Genomic DNA, 16,764 nt, shown 5'->3' with positions numbered 1-16,764 from the left:
GCCCATTCCCTATAGAGGTATACTCTCTCCGCCTAGATACACAGGGGAGAGCATAGGTCTTGCCCCAAATGATGTGACAGAACTTTGAAGATCCCCTGTGGGAGTGGGGGGGGGGACGGGAAGTTGGTGGGGGAAATACATGGGAGGATAGGAGGGGGATTGGCATGTAAAATAAGATTGTTTTTAATTTAAATAAAAATTAATTTAAAAAAAAAGAAATAGGATTTTGTCAGAGACAACCCATTCCTTAAGATGATCAACCCAGCTGTATAAGGTAATATATGTGTCCCACAGGCTGCAACATTTAACACAGATTCACAGTTAGGGGAGGTCAGTGTTGACTAAGTGCCCCACTTGACTGGCTGATCTGAGAGTCACTGCCTGCCCTTCAGGACTTGGTGGATGTGGGAGGAAGAACCGTGCGGTCACTGATGACAGAGCTGAAACCAAGATACTGTTCATGTAATCCTGATCGTAGACACCAGATGGCGCCACAGTCTCCCCTGATGCTGAGCACATGCTCCCCTATGAAATAAATTCAAGAGCTTGAACGGTACACACTTTTTACTGGTGCATCAGTATCCCAAGTTAAACATACTTCATCTCAGCCAACAACCCCTACTGCACCAAATAAGTGAGAAGATGTCTGTTGACTACTGTGAATCGATCTCTGGTGGGAACAAGGTCTTGGGTCACACAAAAGCCATTAAGCCCTCCCCTGCCATCCACCCCTCCTCCCTAGACCTCCACCTTCCTCCCTAGACCTTAAACATCCTTTCTAGCCCTCCACCAGCCTCCCCAGACTCCCACCATCCTCCCCAGACTCCCACCGTCCTCCCCAGACTCCCACCGTCCTCCCCAGACCCCCACTGTTCTCCACAGACCTCTTCCTTCCTCCCCAGACCTCTACCTTCCTCCCCAGCCTCCCACCATCCTCCTCAGACCCCTAACTTCCTCCCCAGACCCCTGCCTTCCTCCCCAGACCCCTGCCTTCCTCCCCAGACCCCTGCCTTCCTCTCCAGACCATCACCTTCCTCCCCAGACCCCTGCCTTCCTCCCCAGCTCTCCTACTCTCAGGAAGCTCCAGAAGAATCAGAGCAGAAGACAAAGTCAAGGAGAGTTGGAGCTGAGAGAGCTATAATGTGGATATAATTTTCTCTCTCTTTACTTTGCAGAGAGGAAACTGGTGGAGGCCCAGAAAAGGCACTGAATTGCCCAGGGCAGCACAGCCTGGCAGACCAGCACCTGTATCCCATTCCCTCCATGCAGTTCTTATAATTCCACTTGGGAACTCCCCTCCCCTTGAGAGCCAAGCAAGCAAATGAGAGGTGGGGTAAGTTCTGATTGTCGGTGTTCCTACGGCTGACTCGCGTGTCCTAACACAGAGGAAGCCGCACCCGTGTGCAATGTGAACTTCCACAGAGCATCACGTAAGACGAAGAGCACAGGTGGCCATGCTTTCGCCACAGGCCCGTTGCCCAACAGGTCTTGCTCAAAGGTATCAGGAACCAACATGCTTGCCTTGCACTGCCCCAAGGAAGGGCCACACCTTTCCCACCAAGGACAGCTGCTCTCAGGCTCTGTGTGCTCCCAGGCATTTCCTATCTTTGCTTAAGCTGGGTTGGAACCAAAACATGTGATCAGGGCGCAGGGCTAAGCCACATCTCCTGAAGAGGTTGGTTGGTAGCTTGGGTGAACAACTTCCTTTGTCTAAGGCTGTCCCCACCCCATCCTGGGGGCAAAAGGGGGTCACGTCAGAGCCTCTTTAATCTTAACTGAGAAAGGCCTGTTTGTTGCTCAGTCTGTACCTATCACAATTATTGGAAGTGATCCCAGCACCGCATGGGACTGGTGTAAGTAGGTCATCATAGGTCCTCTGATCTACATACTGTAAATACTAAAATTATAGTGTTTCTCTATTTGTTTCTTCCCCTTTAAAAAAACATTAAGTACAGGACCAATTACATCTGTAATCCTAGTATTAGTCTGAAGCACGATTACTGTTAGTTCAAGACCAGCCTGAGGCTACATGGTCAGATCCCACACTCCCCCACCCCAACACACACACACACAAACCCTTTGATTGAGGACTTTTCCTCACATACTAAAAGGATCATGGGTATAAGTACGGGCTAGAGACTCAGCTGTTAGGAGCACTTGCCGCTCTTGAAGGGAACCTGAGTTCAGTTCCCGGCACTCACACTGGACTGCTCACAACCACCCATAACTCCAACTCCAGGGAATCTGACACCCTCTGGCCTCTGAAGGCACCATTTTTCAAGACAAGGTTTCTCTGTGTAACAGCCCTAGCTGCCCTGCGACAGCTTTGTAGACCAGGTTTGCCTTGAACTCACGGAGATCTGCCTACCTCTGCCTAAAGTTGCACCATCACTGCCAGGCTGGAAGCCTTACATCTTGATATTACTCCTAGGACCATGCATGGTGACTTGTCTACAGATAGAGAGATGAAAGACAGGCCTACCAGAATTGGACAGTGCCACTCACTCAGCAGGAGCACAGCCCTGTGAGCCGTCCTAACACAGAGGGAAGAACTTCTACCTAGAAGCTTGGCGTGTGCAACCCTAGGCGGAGCATTCAAGTCAGGTTCAGGGTTGAGAGCCTGGCTGGGAAAAAGGAGGAAGGTGCAATGGTGCTTAAGGTGTCAAAATAAAGGTGCAAATCTCAGAAGAGCAGACTGATGGCCAGAGACAGCGACAGGGAAACTTTCTACGCCATACTGGAGTCTAGTCATGCATGCAGCCAAAAAGGCAGGCATGCAAAGGTTTAGTGGGGAAGGGACAGACCAGACTTAAACTTGAGAAAGGCTGTGCTCGTCCTCTCTGGTGGTGTCCCCAAACAATGACAAGCTGAAGGCAGGAACGTGTCCCTGTAGTACATGCCACACATCTTCATTTCTGTCCAGCCATTTCCTTATTTAGCTCCTGTCTCCCCACTGGACCAGGACCACAGTGAAGGCAGGAACCCAACAGTCTCACTGTCTTCCAAACGTCCCATCCATGTCCAGAGTGGTGTTCCCTGAGTATCATGAGTCAAAAATCTTGATCAACAAAAAGCTAAGTGGGGGTCAGCTGCTTCTGGAGTTTATGCTCCTGGTTAAGGGGGTAAAGGGGAGGCTGGGAAAGGAGGGCGGTGGTGTATTGGGGCTTCAACCCTAAGGATGTGGAGATGGAGGCTGTCCTAGTTAGGGTCATCATGGCTGTGATGAAACACCATGACCAAAAGCAAGTTGGAGAGGAAAGGGTTTATTTGGCTCATACCTCGGTGTTGCTGTTCATCACTGAATGAAGTCAGGACGGGAAGTCAAACAGGGTAGGAAGCTGGAGGCAGGAGCTGATGCAGAGGCTATGAAGGATGCTTCTTACTGGCTTTCTCCTCATGGCTTACTCAGCCTGCTTTCTTTTAGAACCCAGGACCACCAGCCCAGGGATGGCACCATCCACAGTGGGCTGGGTCCTCTCCATCAGTCAATTAAGACAATGCCTACAGCTGGATCTTATGGAGGCATTTTCTAAGTTGAGGCTCCCTCCTCTCTAATGATGCTAGCTTGTGTCAACACAGGAAGGGAATAGGTGGGAAGCAGGTAGCTTTGGCTAGGTGATGCGGGGATCGCTGGTTCCCCATTTACAGGCTGGGGATGAGAACTTGGGTCTGAAACCAAGTGAGGTGGATGGAGAGTCATTTTAGTATTATTAGAAAGCCAGATCAGTATCTTAGATGTCTGGGCTGGCAAAGAGATTTGGGAAGTAATACTATGCAGAAAGCAAATGGCACAAATGTGTGTATGTGTGTGTATGTATGTATATATGTATGTATGTATGTATAAAGTCTAGGGGCTGGAGAGATGGCTCAGCACTCAAGAACACATGATGCTCCTGCAGATGCAGAGGACCCAGGTTCCACTTCCAGTACCCACATGGCCGCTCACAACCATCCATAACTCCAGATCCAGCATATCCAAAGCCCTCTTTTGACTTCCATTGGCTCCAGGCACTCTTGTGATGCATATAAATAAATTCAGGCAAAACATTCATACACATATAATAAAAATATAAATAAATCATTAACAGGAAAGTCTAGGAAATGACTTCACACCATTGTTGCCTTTGTGTTGAGCATAAAAAGATGCTTAGTATATTTACTTATCAACATCCTTGTGGAAAAACACTGAGTTGGGGCTTATTAACTATAAGCTTTATATCTTTTAGCCTATAGCCACCTCCTTTCATACCCATTCCCTGCAAGTGGTTAAAAGGCCTAGTGATGGGGAATGTTCTTCTGTGTATATGTGTTTCTTATTGGTTAATGAATAAAACACTGATTGGCCAGACAGGAAGTGACGTAGCTGAGCAGGGACAAACAGGAAATTGCTCTTTTCTCTGCATAGATGCTGAGCAGTCATGATGTAGCAGGCAAAGGAGTTGCAGGTCCAGCATTTGCCCAGTAAGGTATGACCATGTGGAAACACATAGATTAGTAGTTATGGGTTAATAATTAAGACAGAGCTAGTCAATAAGAAACCTTAGCCATCGGCCAACAGCTTTATAAATAATATAGTGTCTGTGTGCTTATTTAGGACTCCAGCATGGCAGGACCCTGCCGGGCCAGAAAACATCCACATTACAGCCTAGCACCATGCAAGTTTAGTTTTGCCCTCTGGTTTGAAATTTGGGAATCATCTAGTCCAGTGCTTCTCAAACTGATCCCCAGGCCATCAGTAGACCAGATAGAGGCATGTTAGAAATGGAGATCTGTGATCCCACCCCTCTCCACCCCATCCCATCACACACAGACCTACAAGACTAGAATCTCAGAAAGAGGGGCCCAGCAACCAGAGTATGACTCTGTGTGTGTGCGTGTGTGCACACACACACACATGTGGGCACATGTATGAACAGGTGCATATGCACACATGCCTCTAAGAGGCTAGAAGTTGATGCCAGGTGTCCGTCTCAATTCCTCTCACCTGATTTTTTTGACAGGATCTGGCTGGCCAGTGAGTCTTAGGGATCCTCCTAACTCTACCTCCCCAGTACTGGGGTTACAGGCACAGGCTGCCATGCCCAGCTCTTTTATTTTTTAATATATTTTTTATTTTACATATTTACCACAGTTTACCCTCCTCCCATCCACTCCACTTCTCTCTCCATTCAGGCCTCCCATGGGAGTCAACAAAACATGGTTGAGGCAGGACCAAGCTCCTCCTCCTGTATCAAGGTTGGGCAAGGCAACCCATCGTGGAGAATGGGTTCCCAAAAGCCAGCTCAAGCACCAGGGACAGGTCCTGATCCCACTGCTAGGATCCCCTCCAAGAGACCAACTGTCACACACATGAAGAGGGCCTAGGTTGCTTCCAAGTGCTCCCTAAGTTCAGAGTACATGAGCTCCCGTAAACTCAGGTCAGCTGTCTCTGTGGGCTCCTCCATCATGACCTTGATACCCTGGCTGGTATAATCCCTCTTCCCTCTCTTCAACAGGACTGTCAGAGCTCAGCCCAGTGCTTGCTGTGGATCTCTGCATCCACTTCCATCAGTTACTGGATGAAGGCTCTCTGATGACAATTAAGGTAGTCACCAATCTGATTATAGGAGAAGGCCAGCTCAAGCACCCTCTCCACCATTGCTAGGAGTCTTAGCTGATGTCATCTTTGTGGATTCCCGGGAGTTTCCCTATGCCCAGCTTTTTCATATAGGTGTTGGGGATCCAAATCCAGGTTCTCAAACATGGGCAAGCAACTTACTGACCGAGCTATCTCTCCATCCATGTAACGTGTGTGTTAGCATGGTTTCCTGGTGACACTGAGCCATTCCTCCAGCTGTGCAATGTGTGTTAGCATGGTTTCCTGGCGATGCCAATTCATCTTAGAATGTGAGAGCCAGTGCTGAGCTGTATTATCTTCTGCTGATGAGGAAAATGGAACCTAGAGAAAATAAACATGGACTTGCCTGGCATCACTGTCAGGTACAAAATCCAGACATCTGAAGAAGATACCAGGTAGCGAGGACAAACCGAGGCACCCCTGGAGGCTGATGTGAGGTTTTAGGGGAAAAAAAAAACCACCATGAAGTCTGCAAAACTCCCTCAAGACATCCGTCTCCTAGGTTGCCACTCCAGAATGGTGGAGACCTCATGGGAAGTCGCCAGGGACAGCTCATTGTCTGTCTCAAGGGGCTTTACCCATGCAGTACTCCTATGTGAGTTACAACCCAATCTGGAAACAGAGATCAAATTAGCAATCCGATGAGGGAAATTTTATACAAATTGTTCCCTGAAAGATGTCTGCAGACTGAGTCTACACTGCTTGTGACCCCAGCTGGTGTTTCCGGGTCCCCCGATATTAGCATGGGCCCATCACCTTTCCTGATCAGTTTTCCCTTAGAGCCTTTCCAGTCATCAGGGATGGCCATTACCTTATAGTCCTGCCCCGCCTCTCCCTCGCCCCCACCCCAGCCCATGCATTTAGCACACACTGTGACTTGGCTCTGGGACCTCACCGCAACAACTCTCCTCCAGACCCTGTAGCTTAAGATTCAGATTCACATAAGCCTCCAGGCAGGACTTGGTTCCAGGCAGAATCCTGCAGGCTCAGCTCCACTGCACTGTGCCCCTAACGGCAGGGCAGAAGAAAGGCAAGGCAAAAGCAGTCCTGAGCAATACCCAGTGCGGCTCCCTCTCTTCCAGGGATGAGAACTGCTCTCAATTTCTCTACTCTCTTGGCCACTCCAAACCTAGCATCTCTCTCCTGCCAACTTGTAGCCCTGCACACCTGTCAACACTGAACTTCACATAAGGACCTCCTTACACAGTTATCTGTTTAAATCACACATATACATGCATGCCCATGTTTGTTACTTCTCCAGTCCCCACCGGCTTGGACTGATGCCCCTCCTCTCTCGGTCCCCAAAGTGTTGGGATTTACGGTTGTGTGCCACCATGCCCAACTTATTTCAATCTTCTTGTTTCTGGTTAGGTTGCATGTGTGTGGGCTCTGGAGTTCTATGTGCCAGATACCAAACTAAGCTGACCCTGTCTACCTGTCACCTTATTCAACCTTCACAACCCACCATCAGCATCTCCGTCACCGTCTGCAGATGGACAGTACCCTCACCAGCATAATGACAGTCCCACCTACATTTCACCGCAGTCTCTACTAATGCTGGACCTGCAGTTTAACCCACATCTTCAGCATCCCCTAGCTACTCATATTCAAATGGAATAACCTGACATTTCATGAGGAGTCCCACCTCTCTTCTAAGCAGTACAATCTCGGCAGAACTGGTCACTACACCTCTGCCACCACCCTTGTTTCTAGCTGTGATCCCTACAGTTCTTCATGACACCAGTCTACATAATTGTGTCAGCTAGGCTATAGGACCCAGGATCATGACCATATCCCAGGGCTTTAAGCCACTGATGTTTAGCAACATATCTGTGGGCCCAATAAATGTTCAACGGATGAATGAATGAATGACCGGCCAGCTAGAAAAGATAGTATAAACCACACATGCACCCATATCCTGACTCCCTCTAGTCCACGAGTTGGAGAGACTGGTCTGCTTTCTTGGGCTCTGAAGCAGCCAGTGGAGATCTAATGGTAGAGGACGACACAGTAAGAGCAGAAGACGGGTTCAAACCTCATCTCATGACTTCTAACGCATGCTCCTCAGCCTGCTGCCCATGGTACTCACAGTGTTCCACTCATGCCTGCACACCAGTTCAGAATCCATTTTATTAGGTGGTGGGCAGAAACCCTGGATGCATAGGAAATGTCCAGGTGTGCTTCCAAGACAGTGGCTCACCCTGACTACATGCTACAACCAGCTAGGGAGTCATTCAAAGACCAGGGTCAGTCTCTTAGGACCTCAGCCACATTCCAGGGGAAGAGCCTAACAGGTGTCATGTGAAGATCATAAGCAATGGCGAGAAACTAACTCGCTAAGAGAGAAACCAAGGTACAGCCCTGGAGCTTGAGACTCGGCATCCATACACGCGCTATAACACACAGTGTACGTTTTTAAAAAGTTTTAAAATGGAAAACCCATCCATTTTTTTAACCCTGAAACTTCATGCTGATGAAATGCACCATCATTACTAAATTCTCAGTCACAATCCATCACCTCTGAAAAAGTCTTAACAAAGCTCGTGTTTATTAAGAATTAAAAATACTGTAAATAAGCCATACAGTTCATTTCACAGTAAACTAACAAACCTTGTTTTTGTTTTCAGCTTTTCCTTTTTAAAATTTTTTTTCTTTTCTTTTTTTTTGGGGGGGGGGGATGGGAAGGGCAGGCAGCCATTAAAGACAACACAACTCAAAGGGGAAGAGTACAGGAAGAACAATTACAGAAACGCCACACGCATGATCCTCACTGACAGACGGGGCCAGGTGACAGGAGGCCTCTGCAGGAATACTGTGATAAAGTAAAAAAATCTGGCCACCGTCTCCCAGGGAGATGCCCAAGTCATCTGTGGAAAGTACAGCTCTCACATCTCAACACCAAGGTCTCCTAGACTTACTTGGTGACCCCCTCCTAGTGTGTCGATACAGGTGGCTCACCAGGAACAGAAGGGCAAGGGCCTTGGGGTGCTGTCTTCCCATTCAGAACCTTCTGAGTTTGCATAGTTACCTTTGATATCACTGCCTGGAACAGAAAGGGACCCTCAAGCAGAGCCTGAGAGCTTTCTCCTCCCGCTCAGAGCTCTTGTCTATGAGCTTTTACCAGTTCTAAGTGGAAGACAAGTAAGACACATAGAAACTCTGGCCACGAGTATAAAAGAAAGTAAAATTAATTTTCCTTAAAGACAATTAAAAAGAAAAGCCCCCTCCCCCCCCCCCGGTTTTTGTTGTTTTTACTATGAATCTGCTCCCTATTAACCCCCAGGTAAAGCTACTGCGCTTCTCCTAACAGCAGACACATCCTTTCTAAAAGCCACCTTTTCTGCACAGGGCTGGGCCTTCGGGAAGCCAAACCAAAAGCAGAAACAAGATGGTGCGTGGTAACAACTGCAATAAATTAACCGGGCCCAGAACACAGCTGCTTTCCAGTGGGGGGAAGGGAGCAAGAAGCTGGCGCGAGAGCACCTGGGAGGAAACGATGGATTTTTTGTTTTGTTTTTTGTTTTTGGTCGTAAGAAACTGGACTATAAATCTGTGCCCTGCACAAGCAGTTCATTTATATTTTCTCATGAATCTTTTCAACTTTCACAAACAACCTGTCAACGTCGTTCCTCAGATCATCCAGCAAGCCCTTGGCTGACTCCAGATTGTTCTCGTTCGCCTCGATTTTGACGGAGTAGGCAACCAAACTGTCCACGGCAGTCCTGAGCATTTTCAAGTCTGACTCCACTTGACTCACCGAGGACTTCAGGTTGTCCAGGGAGGAGAGCCTGTCCACCAAGTCCTGAGGAGGCGTGGCCTGGGCGTGGTCCTGGCTAAGCAGTGAGTGCACCCTTTCTTGCAGAGACTGCACAGTGCTGGGGAGCTGGTCCATGCTCTGCCGCAGCTCCTTCACGTCGCTGGCCAGCGTCAGCTGGTCCTCGCCCAGGCTCCTCACTGTGCTGGCCAGCTCCGAGGAGGACCCCAGGCTTTCCAGGTGATCCTGCAGCGCGGCCAGGCGTTGCTCGTACTCCTGGCTCTTGGACAGGAGCGATTCCAGGCTCTCCGTGTGGCGCGCAGAAGCCACCTGCATGGAGTAGACTCCGTCCTCTACGTACTGGAGCCTGGCACCAAGGCCCTCAATCTGCCTCTGGAGTTCATCGAAGGGTCTGGAGTCTTTGAAGGCAACGGCCTCCTCTGGCCCACGGGCCTCAGCCTTCAGCTGCTGCAGCTCCTCCTCCAGTCTCCTGATGTCCCCTGGGAGGCGAGAGGAGAATTCCTCGGAGCGCAGAAGCTTCTCTGTGAGGGCCTCCAAAGCCAGGCGCTCAGAGTCCGCCGCCTGCTTGAATGCCTGCTGCTCCTGCTTGAGGCTCACCAGCTCCCGGACCTCAGTGTAGACATCGGACTCCATGGTCTGGAGGGAACTCTGCAGGGCCTCGATGTCCCTCTCCCTGGACTTCACAGAGGCCTGCACCTCCTTCAGGGCTTTCTCCAGAGCTTTCAGGTCCTGGCTGCGATCGCCCTTGGACTCCTCCAGGGAGGCAACCTTTACCTTGACATCATTTATTTCCTTCTGGCTCCTCTTCTGTACGTCGGTGAAGATGGCGATGTTGTCGTTGATGGACTTGGTGAGCTCGGTCAGGCGCTCCTCGACCGTGTTCTCCAAGGATGTGAAGTCCCGCTCTCGGGCATCCTTCACCACATGGATCCCATCCGACAGGTCTTTGAGGATCTCGTTCTGCAACTTCTGCAGAACTTCACTGATGCGGTTGATCTCGCTCTCCCCTTGCTTCACAGCTTTCTCTGTGAGGTCCTGTTTATGCTGAGAGCTTCTCAGGATGGACTCGAACGTCCCAAATGTGGCCTGCAGGGACTGTACCTGCAAGCAAAACCCAGATGTCACCACAGAGAACAGACCAGGCGTCAGTATATACTACCGCTGCTTTCTGCACTCTGCTGCACCCTCCCATCAGCACCCTCCTTCCAAGGACAGTTAGGTGGTGATTGCTGTGATAACGAGTTGGCTCATTACCCAACCTGACCAGTCAACATGGTCCACCTGCCTCCCCTCTCTCAACCCCTTCCTTTCAGCCAATGGGACGAGCCAGGGATGGATAAACAGCAGGCAGGCTAACAAGGCAGGAAACACCTTTACCCACTGGATGAGGGAGGCCTAGGGCTGCTCAGACCAGCAGATGGCCAATATCCATCCATCAATCAAGACAAGGCCATTCTGAAGCTGTAACTCAATCCCGAATACAGCCACACCTGTGAGTCTACTCTTGAACTTTCTAGTTTGGGCCAATCAGAGCATTTTCATTCTCATGCTCGCGCTCTCTCTCTCTCTCTCTCTCTCTCTCTCTCTCTCTCTCTTCTCTTCTCTCCCTCTCTTCTCTCTCCTCCCTCTCTGTTCTCTCTCTCCCCTTTTCTCTTTCTCCCCCTCTCTCCTCCCTCTCTTCTCTCTCTCTTGAATTTTCGTAGGAAAGAACGGAGGCACATGGAGACTCTAGACACAAACAAAGAGACCAAGTCCAGGTCACCTCCTGTCACGTTCAGCTGTGTGTCTCTGGAAAGTCACTGTCCTCCCCGGACTTCAGTGTCCTCATTTAAAAATACAAGCAGTAGACCCGAAGATTCCTTAGGACACTGTGGCTTTTGTGAGCACATTGACACTTTCTCTGCGGCACACTCATTCTACACAAACTCTGTTCTGAACCTCCAAACGAGCTGGTCAGAAAGCTAGTTCTTACCATGATGTGACACCTGTGACATTTGGTGAGGGAAAAAAAATTAAGGAAAGAATAATAAGGCCAGGAGTGTGGCCTTGGTCCTGTAGGTCCAACTCCCCATTTCTGGAACACATAAGAGACTAGCTATGATGCCATGAGGTTGTTACCAGCTAAATCTAGTGTGGCCAGTTCTGTAGGATAAATGATGTCACTAACAGCCAACAATTAAATGTATTTTTTTTAAAAGGGAGGAAGACAGATGTTCTAGATTAAACTAAATGTAAGAGTTTTCAGGGGCTGGAGAGATGGCTCAGTGGTTAAGACCACTGGCTGCTCTTCCAGAGAACCTGGGTTCAATTCCAAGCACCCACATGGCAGCTCACAATATCTGTAACTCAAGTTCCACAGGATCTGATGTCCTCCTCTGGCTTCCTCAGGACCAAGCATGCACACATACATACAAGCAGACACAACACCCAAACACACAAAATAAAAACAAATCTCAAGGGGGAGGTTCTCTCAATTTAAAAACAGTACAAGAGTGTGAAATATGTATATATATATATATGTGTGTGTGTGTGTGTATACATATGTATATATATGCACACATGCATGCGTGTATATGTGTATGCATATATATTTATATATGTGTGTGTATACACACACATGGACTGGCACTTGGACTGGGCATATAGCTTGGCTGGTAGACTGTTCACAAGATCCTAGATTCAAGCCCAAGCACTTAATAAATTGGATCTGGTGGCATATGCCTATAATCTTGGCACCCAGGAGGTAGAAGTAGAAAGATCAGAAGTTCAAGGTCATCCTAGGCTACACTGAATCTGAGGCTAGCCTGCACTACATGAAACCCTAAAGTGACAAAAATAAATAAATAGAACATCGCAAGCTCTGGAGCCAGACCAGAGAGGCAAATCTTAGGTTAACGCTGTGCTGCTGTTGGATCTGGAAGTTACACAGTCTGTGTCTTGGTTTCCTCAACTAAAGGGTGGGGGTGGGGGTGGGGAACAAAAATAGTACCTGACTCACAGGACTGTCACGGTGAGAGCTAAATGAGTCAAACATATCAAGTGCTTAGTTGTGCCTAACTCATGGATGCTCAACTCACAGCAGCCACTGCCTTCATCATTTAGCTTTATCCTAAATTCATCACAAGCTCAGGAAGTCCTAGCAGCACCTCAGCAACACAGACAGGATACCCTAGGCGCAGAGTGTGCCCACCATGCTCTAGGAAACCAAAATCATATTCACTTCCCAAGCCCCAGGTTGTTGGTGAATGGGGGGGTCTCCTGAGTCTCTTCTATCTCCATCCATCTGTGATTTTTTTTTAAAATGTAGATTAGAATGGGGTTCTCAGGGGTTCCAGAAAGTAGACAATTTCCCTTCCCAGCCAAATCCAATCTGAGGCATAAAGACTACTGTGAGAAGGGACCGGAGAGAGGTGACCTCTAAAACTAGGTTAGTAAATCACAATCCCTTCCTGTTCTAAGCATAGCACTTAAAATAGAAGCGATAGTGGGTGAGCCCAGGACCTGCAACATGGCAGGCTACCTTCAGTGTTTTCTCAATGGACTAGAGAATGCAGGAATTCAGAGCAATGCATGATAAGGCTTGCGTGGGCGGGCCTACTTCCTATTCAACCCTAGGTTGGCTCTTTACAAATGGCTAGGAAGCGATTTAGATCAGAAACTATTACCAACCTCCAAAGGAACCCAGTGTCTCCCATACTGAGGACACTGTAGAATGTTCATCTCTATGCACAGTAAGTTCATAACAATTATTATTCATTAGATGTCTGTTCTTCTGGAATGTGTGGGATATCCACCGTGCAGTAGGTAATGGGCAAAATGCCAGAGACAAAATAATGGCTAGAACTCTTCCCTTCCTTCAGGGAGTGTTGCTGGAGTAAGGATAGACAGGCTAGCTACTAAGGGCTGATAGTCAATGGGACACTTACTATACACCAGTAACTATAGAATGTAAGGGGTGGAGCCAAGCATCAGAATCCCAAAACAGCTGATCTCAGGACCTGAACTATTTCAAAGGATGCTAGAGGCCTGTCACCACCAAAAGCAGGCCCTGGCTCCTCTTCACAGAGCCAAGATGAGAAACAAGAAAACACAGAGACTCACTCCCTATGAATTCGGTCCTCTCTCAAGTGGCCCCTACCAGCCTGAGCCACTCTAGCTACTGCTTTATGAAGTCTTGGGGTGGACCAGGGCTTATCCAGAGGCTGTAGCTGAATCGCTCACATGTGCTGAGACCCTGAACTTCTTGTGGCCCAATGGTATAGCCATCTACATATTGAAGCGTATAATATGCATGAGACATTAAATAGCAGCTATTTTAATGACACCATTAACTCTTTCCAAAGGTGGTCATTACTTCAACAGCTCTGGAGCCCTGAGAATTCCTGAAAGCTTGTGTACCGGGGTGTGTGAATATGCTGGATGGTGTGTACATACTTGTGAGGGCCAGAAGTTGACATTACTCTCATTATTATTATTATTATTATTATTATTATTATTATTATTGACACAAGGGCTCTTACAGGAGTGGAAGCCCACTGATTTGGCTGGACTGGCTCCAGAGATATCTTCCTGTCTATGCCTCCCCAACACTGGGATTTTAAGTGCAGACTACCAGGCCCAGCTTTTTACACGGGTCCTAGAAATCTAAACTCAAGTCCTAATGCTCTCGTGGCAAACACTTTACTGACTGGCCATCCTTGTCTTCCCTCCCCCAGTTCTTACAATGAGAAACTGAGGCCCAAAGAGGAAAGGGATTTGCATACAGCTGCAACAGACAAGGGGTGAAACCAAGCTGCACATGAAATAACCTTCAATTTCTTCAACCTGGATTCAAGACTCCCCCAATCTGGGCCTCAATTTCCAACTTCCACGGGAAGACTAGCCACCCTCTGTGCTTCCGGCTTGTTCAAGACTGTCCTTTACATGTATGCTCTTCACAGCTCTTCTCCCAACAGCTCTGGTGGCTGCAAACACCCAGGTACAGACCTAGGGAAATTTCACAAGCTCTTCCTTCCCAAAGTGTGTGCAAGCTACCCAGCACTCACATCTATTTAGTGTGCCGGCCGCCTTACACATTTGATTTGTGCCTTTTCCTCCTCCACGTCCTCCCCAGGGCCCACACAGAGTCGTGCAACTATCAGGCTTCGATAAATATTATGACGGATTTGCAAGTGAGTGGATGGAAGAGAGGAAGCAGGAGTTAGGGACTAGACTCCTCAGGGTGCCCATGTTTTAGGCTAACCTGACATTCTGCAGGCACAGCAGAATTGTCTACTGGATTCCCTCCCTTGGCCTGCACCACCTCACAGGCTGACTCACCCCAGCTGCTCCTCCAATCTTAAGAGGAAATTCCTAGTGCTGCACACTCAACAGAAGTACCACTTGGCAGGAAGCAGCATGCTGGGAAAGGGACAGTGGTTCCGGGCTCAGAAGTGGCGGGATTTTTTGTTTCCGTCCAGCAACTGAGTTTCATTGAGCAAGGATACGGTGGAGGGTGGAGGGGACCTGGAAGGAAAGGGGGGCTATGCTCTGGCTGGAAGGGTGGAAACGAAGCAATTTTGCCTTGGGAGTTGGGTTCAGCCATTCCTGAAACGGCTTCGTCACACGATGGCCCTGACTTTCTTATACAATCTGCAACTCAGTCAGTTGGGGTCTTTGCCAACTCACTTTATGTCTCTAAACCTCAATGTTCTGGTCTGGAAAATGGAATCAAAATTGTCAACCCTCCCTTCCTCCCTCCAGGGTTAACTCCACAAATTAGAAAATAAAATACACGAGTCTACACACCACAAAAGTGTGACCCAATACCTTTGGCTTTGTGTTTCCTCCACAGCTGGAGCGGGCTACTTCTAAGGCCCACATGGACTCCCTGGTCCAGCTAAGGACAAGGGACCTAAAGATAGACACCATTTCATCTGAACTTAGCAAATGACTAAGCTCACTAGCTTTTCCTTCCTCAGAAGCTCTGGGTCTATTAAAAACTGGCTTGGATGACTCCCACGGGCAGAACCGAGGTGAAGCCTTGACCAAAGGCTTCCAGGGATGAGATGCGCTGGCTTCCCTTCCAAACCTCTTTTTCAGGCAACTCTGCCCATTCAGCGGTTCCTAATGCAAAAAGAATGGGCTCCGTGGAGCCTGCCGGCTTCCTTACAGGTCACCGATAATGTCCTGTGACAGGGCCTTGGCCCACCCTCCCTCGATGGCCATCCTTGCAGCCTGCTCCATCCCTCTCCAGGACCATTAACAAAGCCAGTCTGGGGCCGCCCTAGCTACTAAGGAGCTGGGGTCCCAGATCTTGCCAAGGGGCCTGTGCACGAAAGGACGAGGGCCTCTTCAAGGAGGGCAAGAGTGGGGTCCGGACCCCGCCAAAGCTGGGGTACCCACCTTCTGCTCGACGCCCTGCAGGCTCTGGCCCAGCTCGTCCCTCTGACGGGAGAAGTCCTGGTGGCCGTGCCGGACCTGCTGGACCTCCTCCAGGGCGTGATGGACACACCAGCCAGAGAAGGCGGCCGCCGCCACCAGGGCGAGGTAGAAGAGAAAGTTGAGCACCCGGCCAAGCCTGCGCGAGCAGGACGCCGAGGACGCGGCGGTGGCGGCCGAGGACCTGCCGCGGTGGCCGCCCCGGTGCGCCTGATTCTGCGGGTGCTGCTGCTGCTGCTGCTGCGGGTGCGGCGCGGGCGGCTGCGGCTGCTGCGGCGCCGGCGGCGGCTTCTTGGCCACGTCATCCGCGCCGCCCGACGGGTGGGCGCCCTTGTCCGAGGGGATCGCGGCGCTGTGGCCGCCCTTGGAGCCCCTTTGTTTGGCCGAGGGCATGGCGGCGGCGGCGCGGCGGGATGGGCGAGCGGGGCGAGCGGCCCGGGACGCTGGCTCGGGGCTCCCGCGGGGACTGCGCTGGCGGCACGCGGGAGCGGCGGCGTCGGAGCGGCCGGGAGCGTGGGGCGGCGAGGAAAGAGGCCGGCCGCGGAAGGAGGAGGGGGCCTGGCTCCACCGCCGCCGCCGCCGCCGCCGCGGCGCCGACCCCGCCTCCCGGGAAGGGAGGCCGAGCCCAGCCCGAGCGCCTGCCACTGCCACGCAAGCGGCCCGCCGCCCCTCCTCCCTTCGCCGCGACCCCGCGGAGGGAGGAGACCGGGCCGGGCAGGGCGGGGCTGGGCGCGGCTGCCGGGGTGGCCGAGCCTCGCAGTGCCCCGGTTACCCTGGAGTGGAGTCGCCGGGGTGAGCCTGATCGCTGTGCTGGGTGTGAGCCCCACCTGAGTGGAGGGGGATGCAGGGGGCTCGGGGAGCACGGCTCTGGAGGGTGGGGACCAGACGCCCCTCTTGCCCACCGCGAATCCGCAGACATCTCCTCCACCAAGTCCGCCCTGCAAGTCCGCAG

At 50.4% G+C, this 16,764-nt stretch overlaps 1 protein-coding gene across 1 annotated transcript; it reads right to left on the bottom strand.

Moving 5' to 3' along the window:
* Nucleotides 1–9,147: 9,147 nt before the first annotated feature.
* Nucleotides 9,148–16,384, bottom strand: Ckap4 (cytoskeleton associated protein 4). Its single transcript, XM_051206246.1, has 2 exons — nt 15,777–16,384; nt 9,148–10,493 (listed from the first exon to the last, which is right to left on the bottom strand). Exons 1-2 carry the CDS (start codon nt 16,203–16,205, stop codon nt 9,192–9,194), a joined length of 1,731 nt encoding a protein of 576 aa, XP_051062203.1. The 5' UTR covers nt 16,206–16,384; the 3' UTR covers nt 9,148–9,191.
* Between the last annotated feature and the right edge of the window lie 380 nt (nt 16,385–16,764).

The sequence above is a fragment of the Phodopus roborovskii genome, unplaced genomic scaffold (genome assembly GCF_943737965.1).
Source record: "Phodopus roborovskii unplaced genomic scaffold, PHOROB, whole genome shotgun sequence".
Classification (NCBI taxonomy): domain Eukaryota; kingdom Metazoa; phylum Chordata; class Mammalia; order Rodentia; family Cricetidae; genus Phodopus; species Phodopus roborovskii.
Note: the sequence above shows the minus strand (reverse complement) of the source record. Positions and strands in the feature narration are given on the sequence as shown.

Coding starts and splice junctions, on each gene's coding strand:
- Ckap4 (XM_051206246.1), bottom strand. CDS start 16,205: ATGCCCTCGGCCAAACAAAGGGGCTCCAAGGGCGGCCACAGCGCCGCG. Junction 10,494..15,776: donor TGCAGGGCGTCGAGCAGAAG/GTGGGTACCCCA, acceptor TTTTGCTTGCAG/GTACAGTCCCTGCAGGCCAC.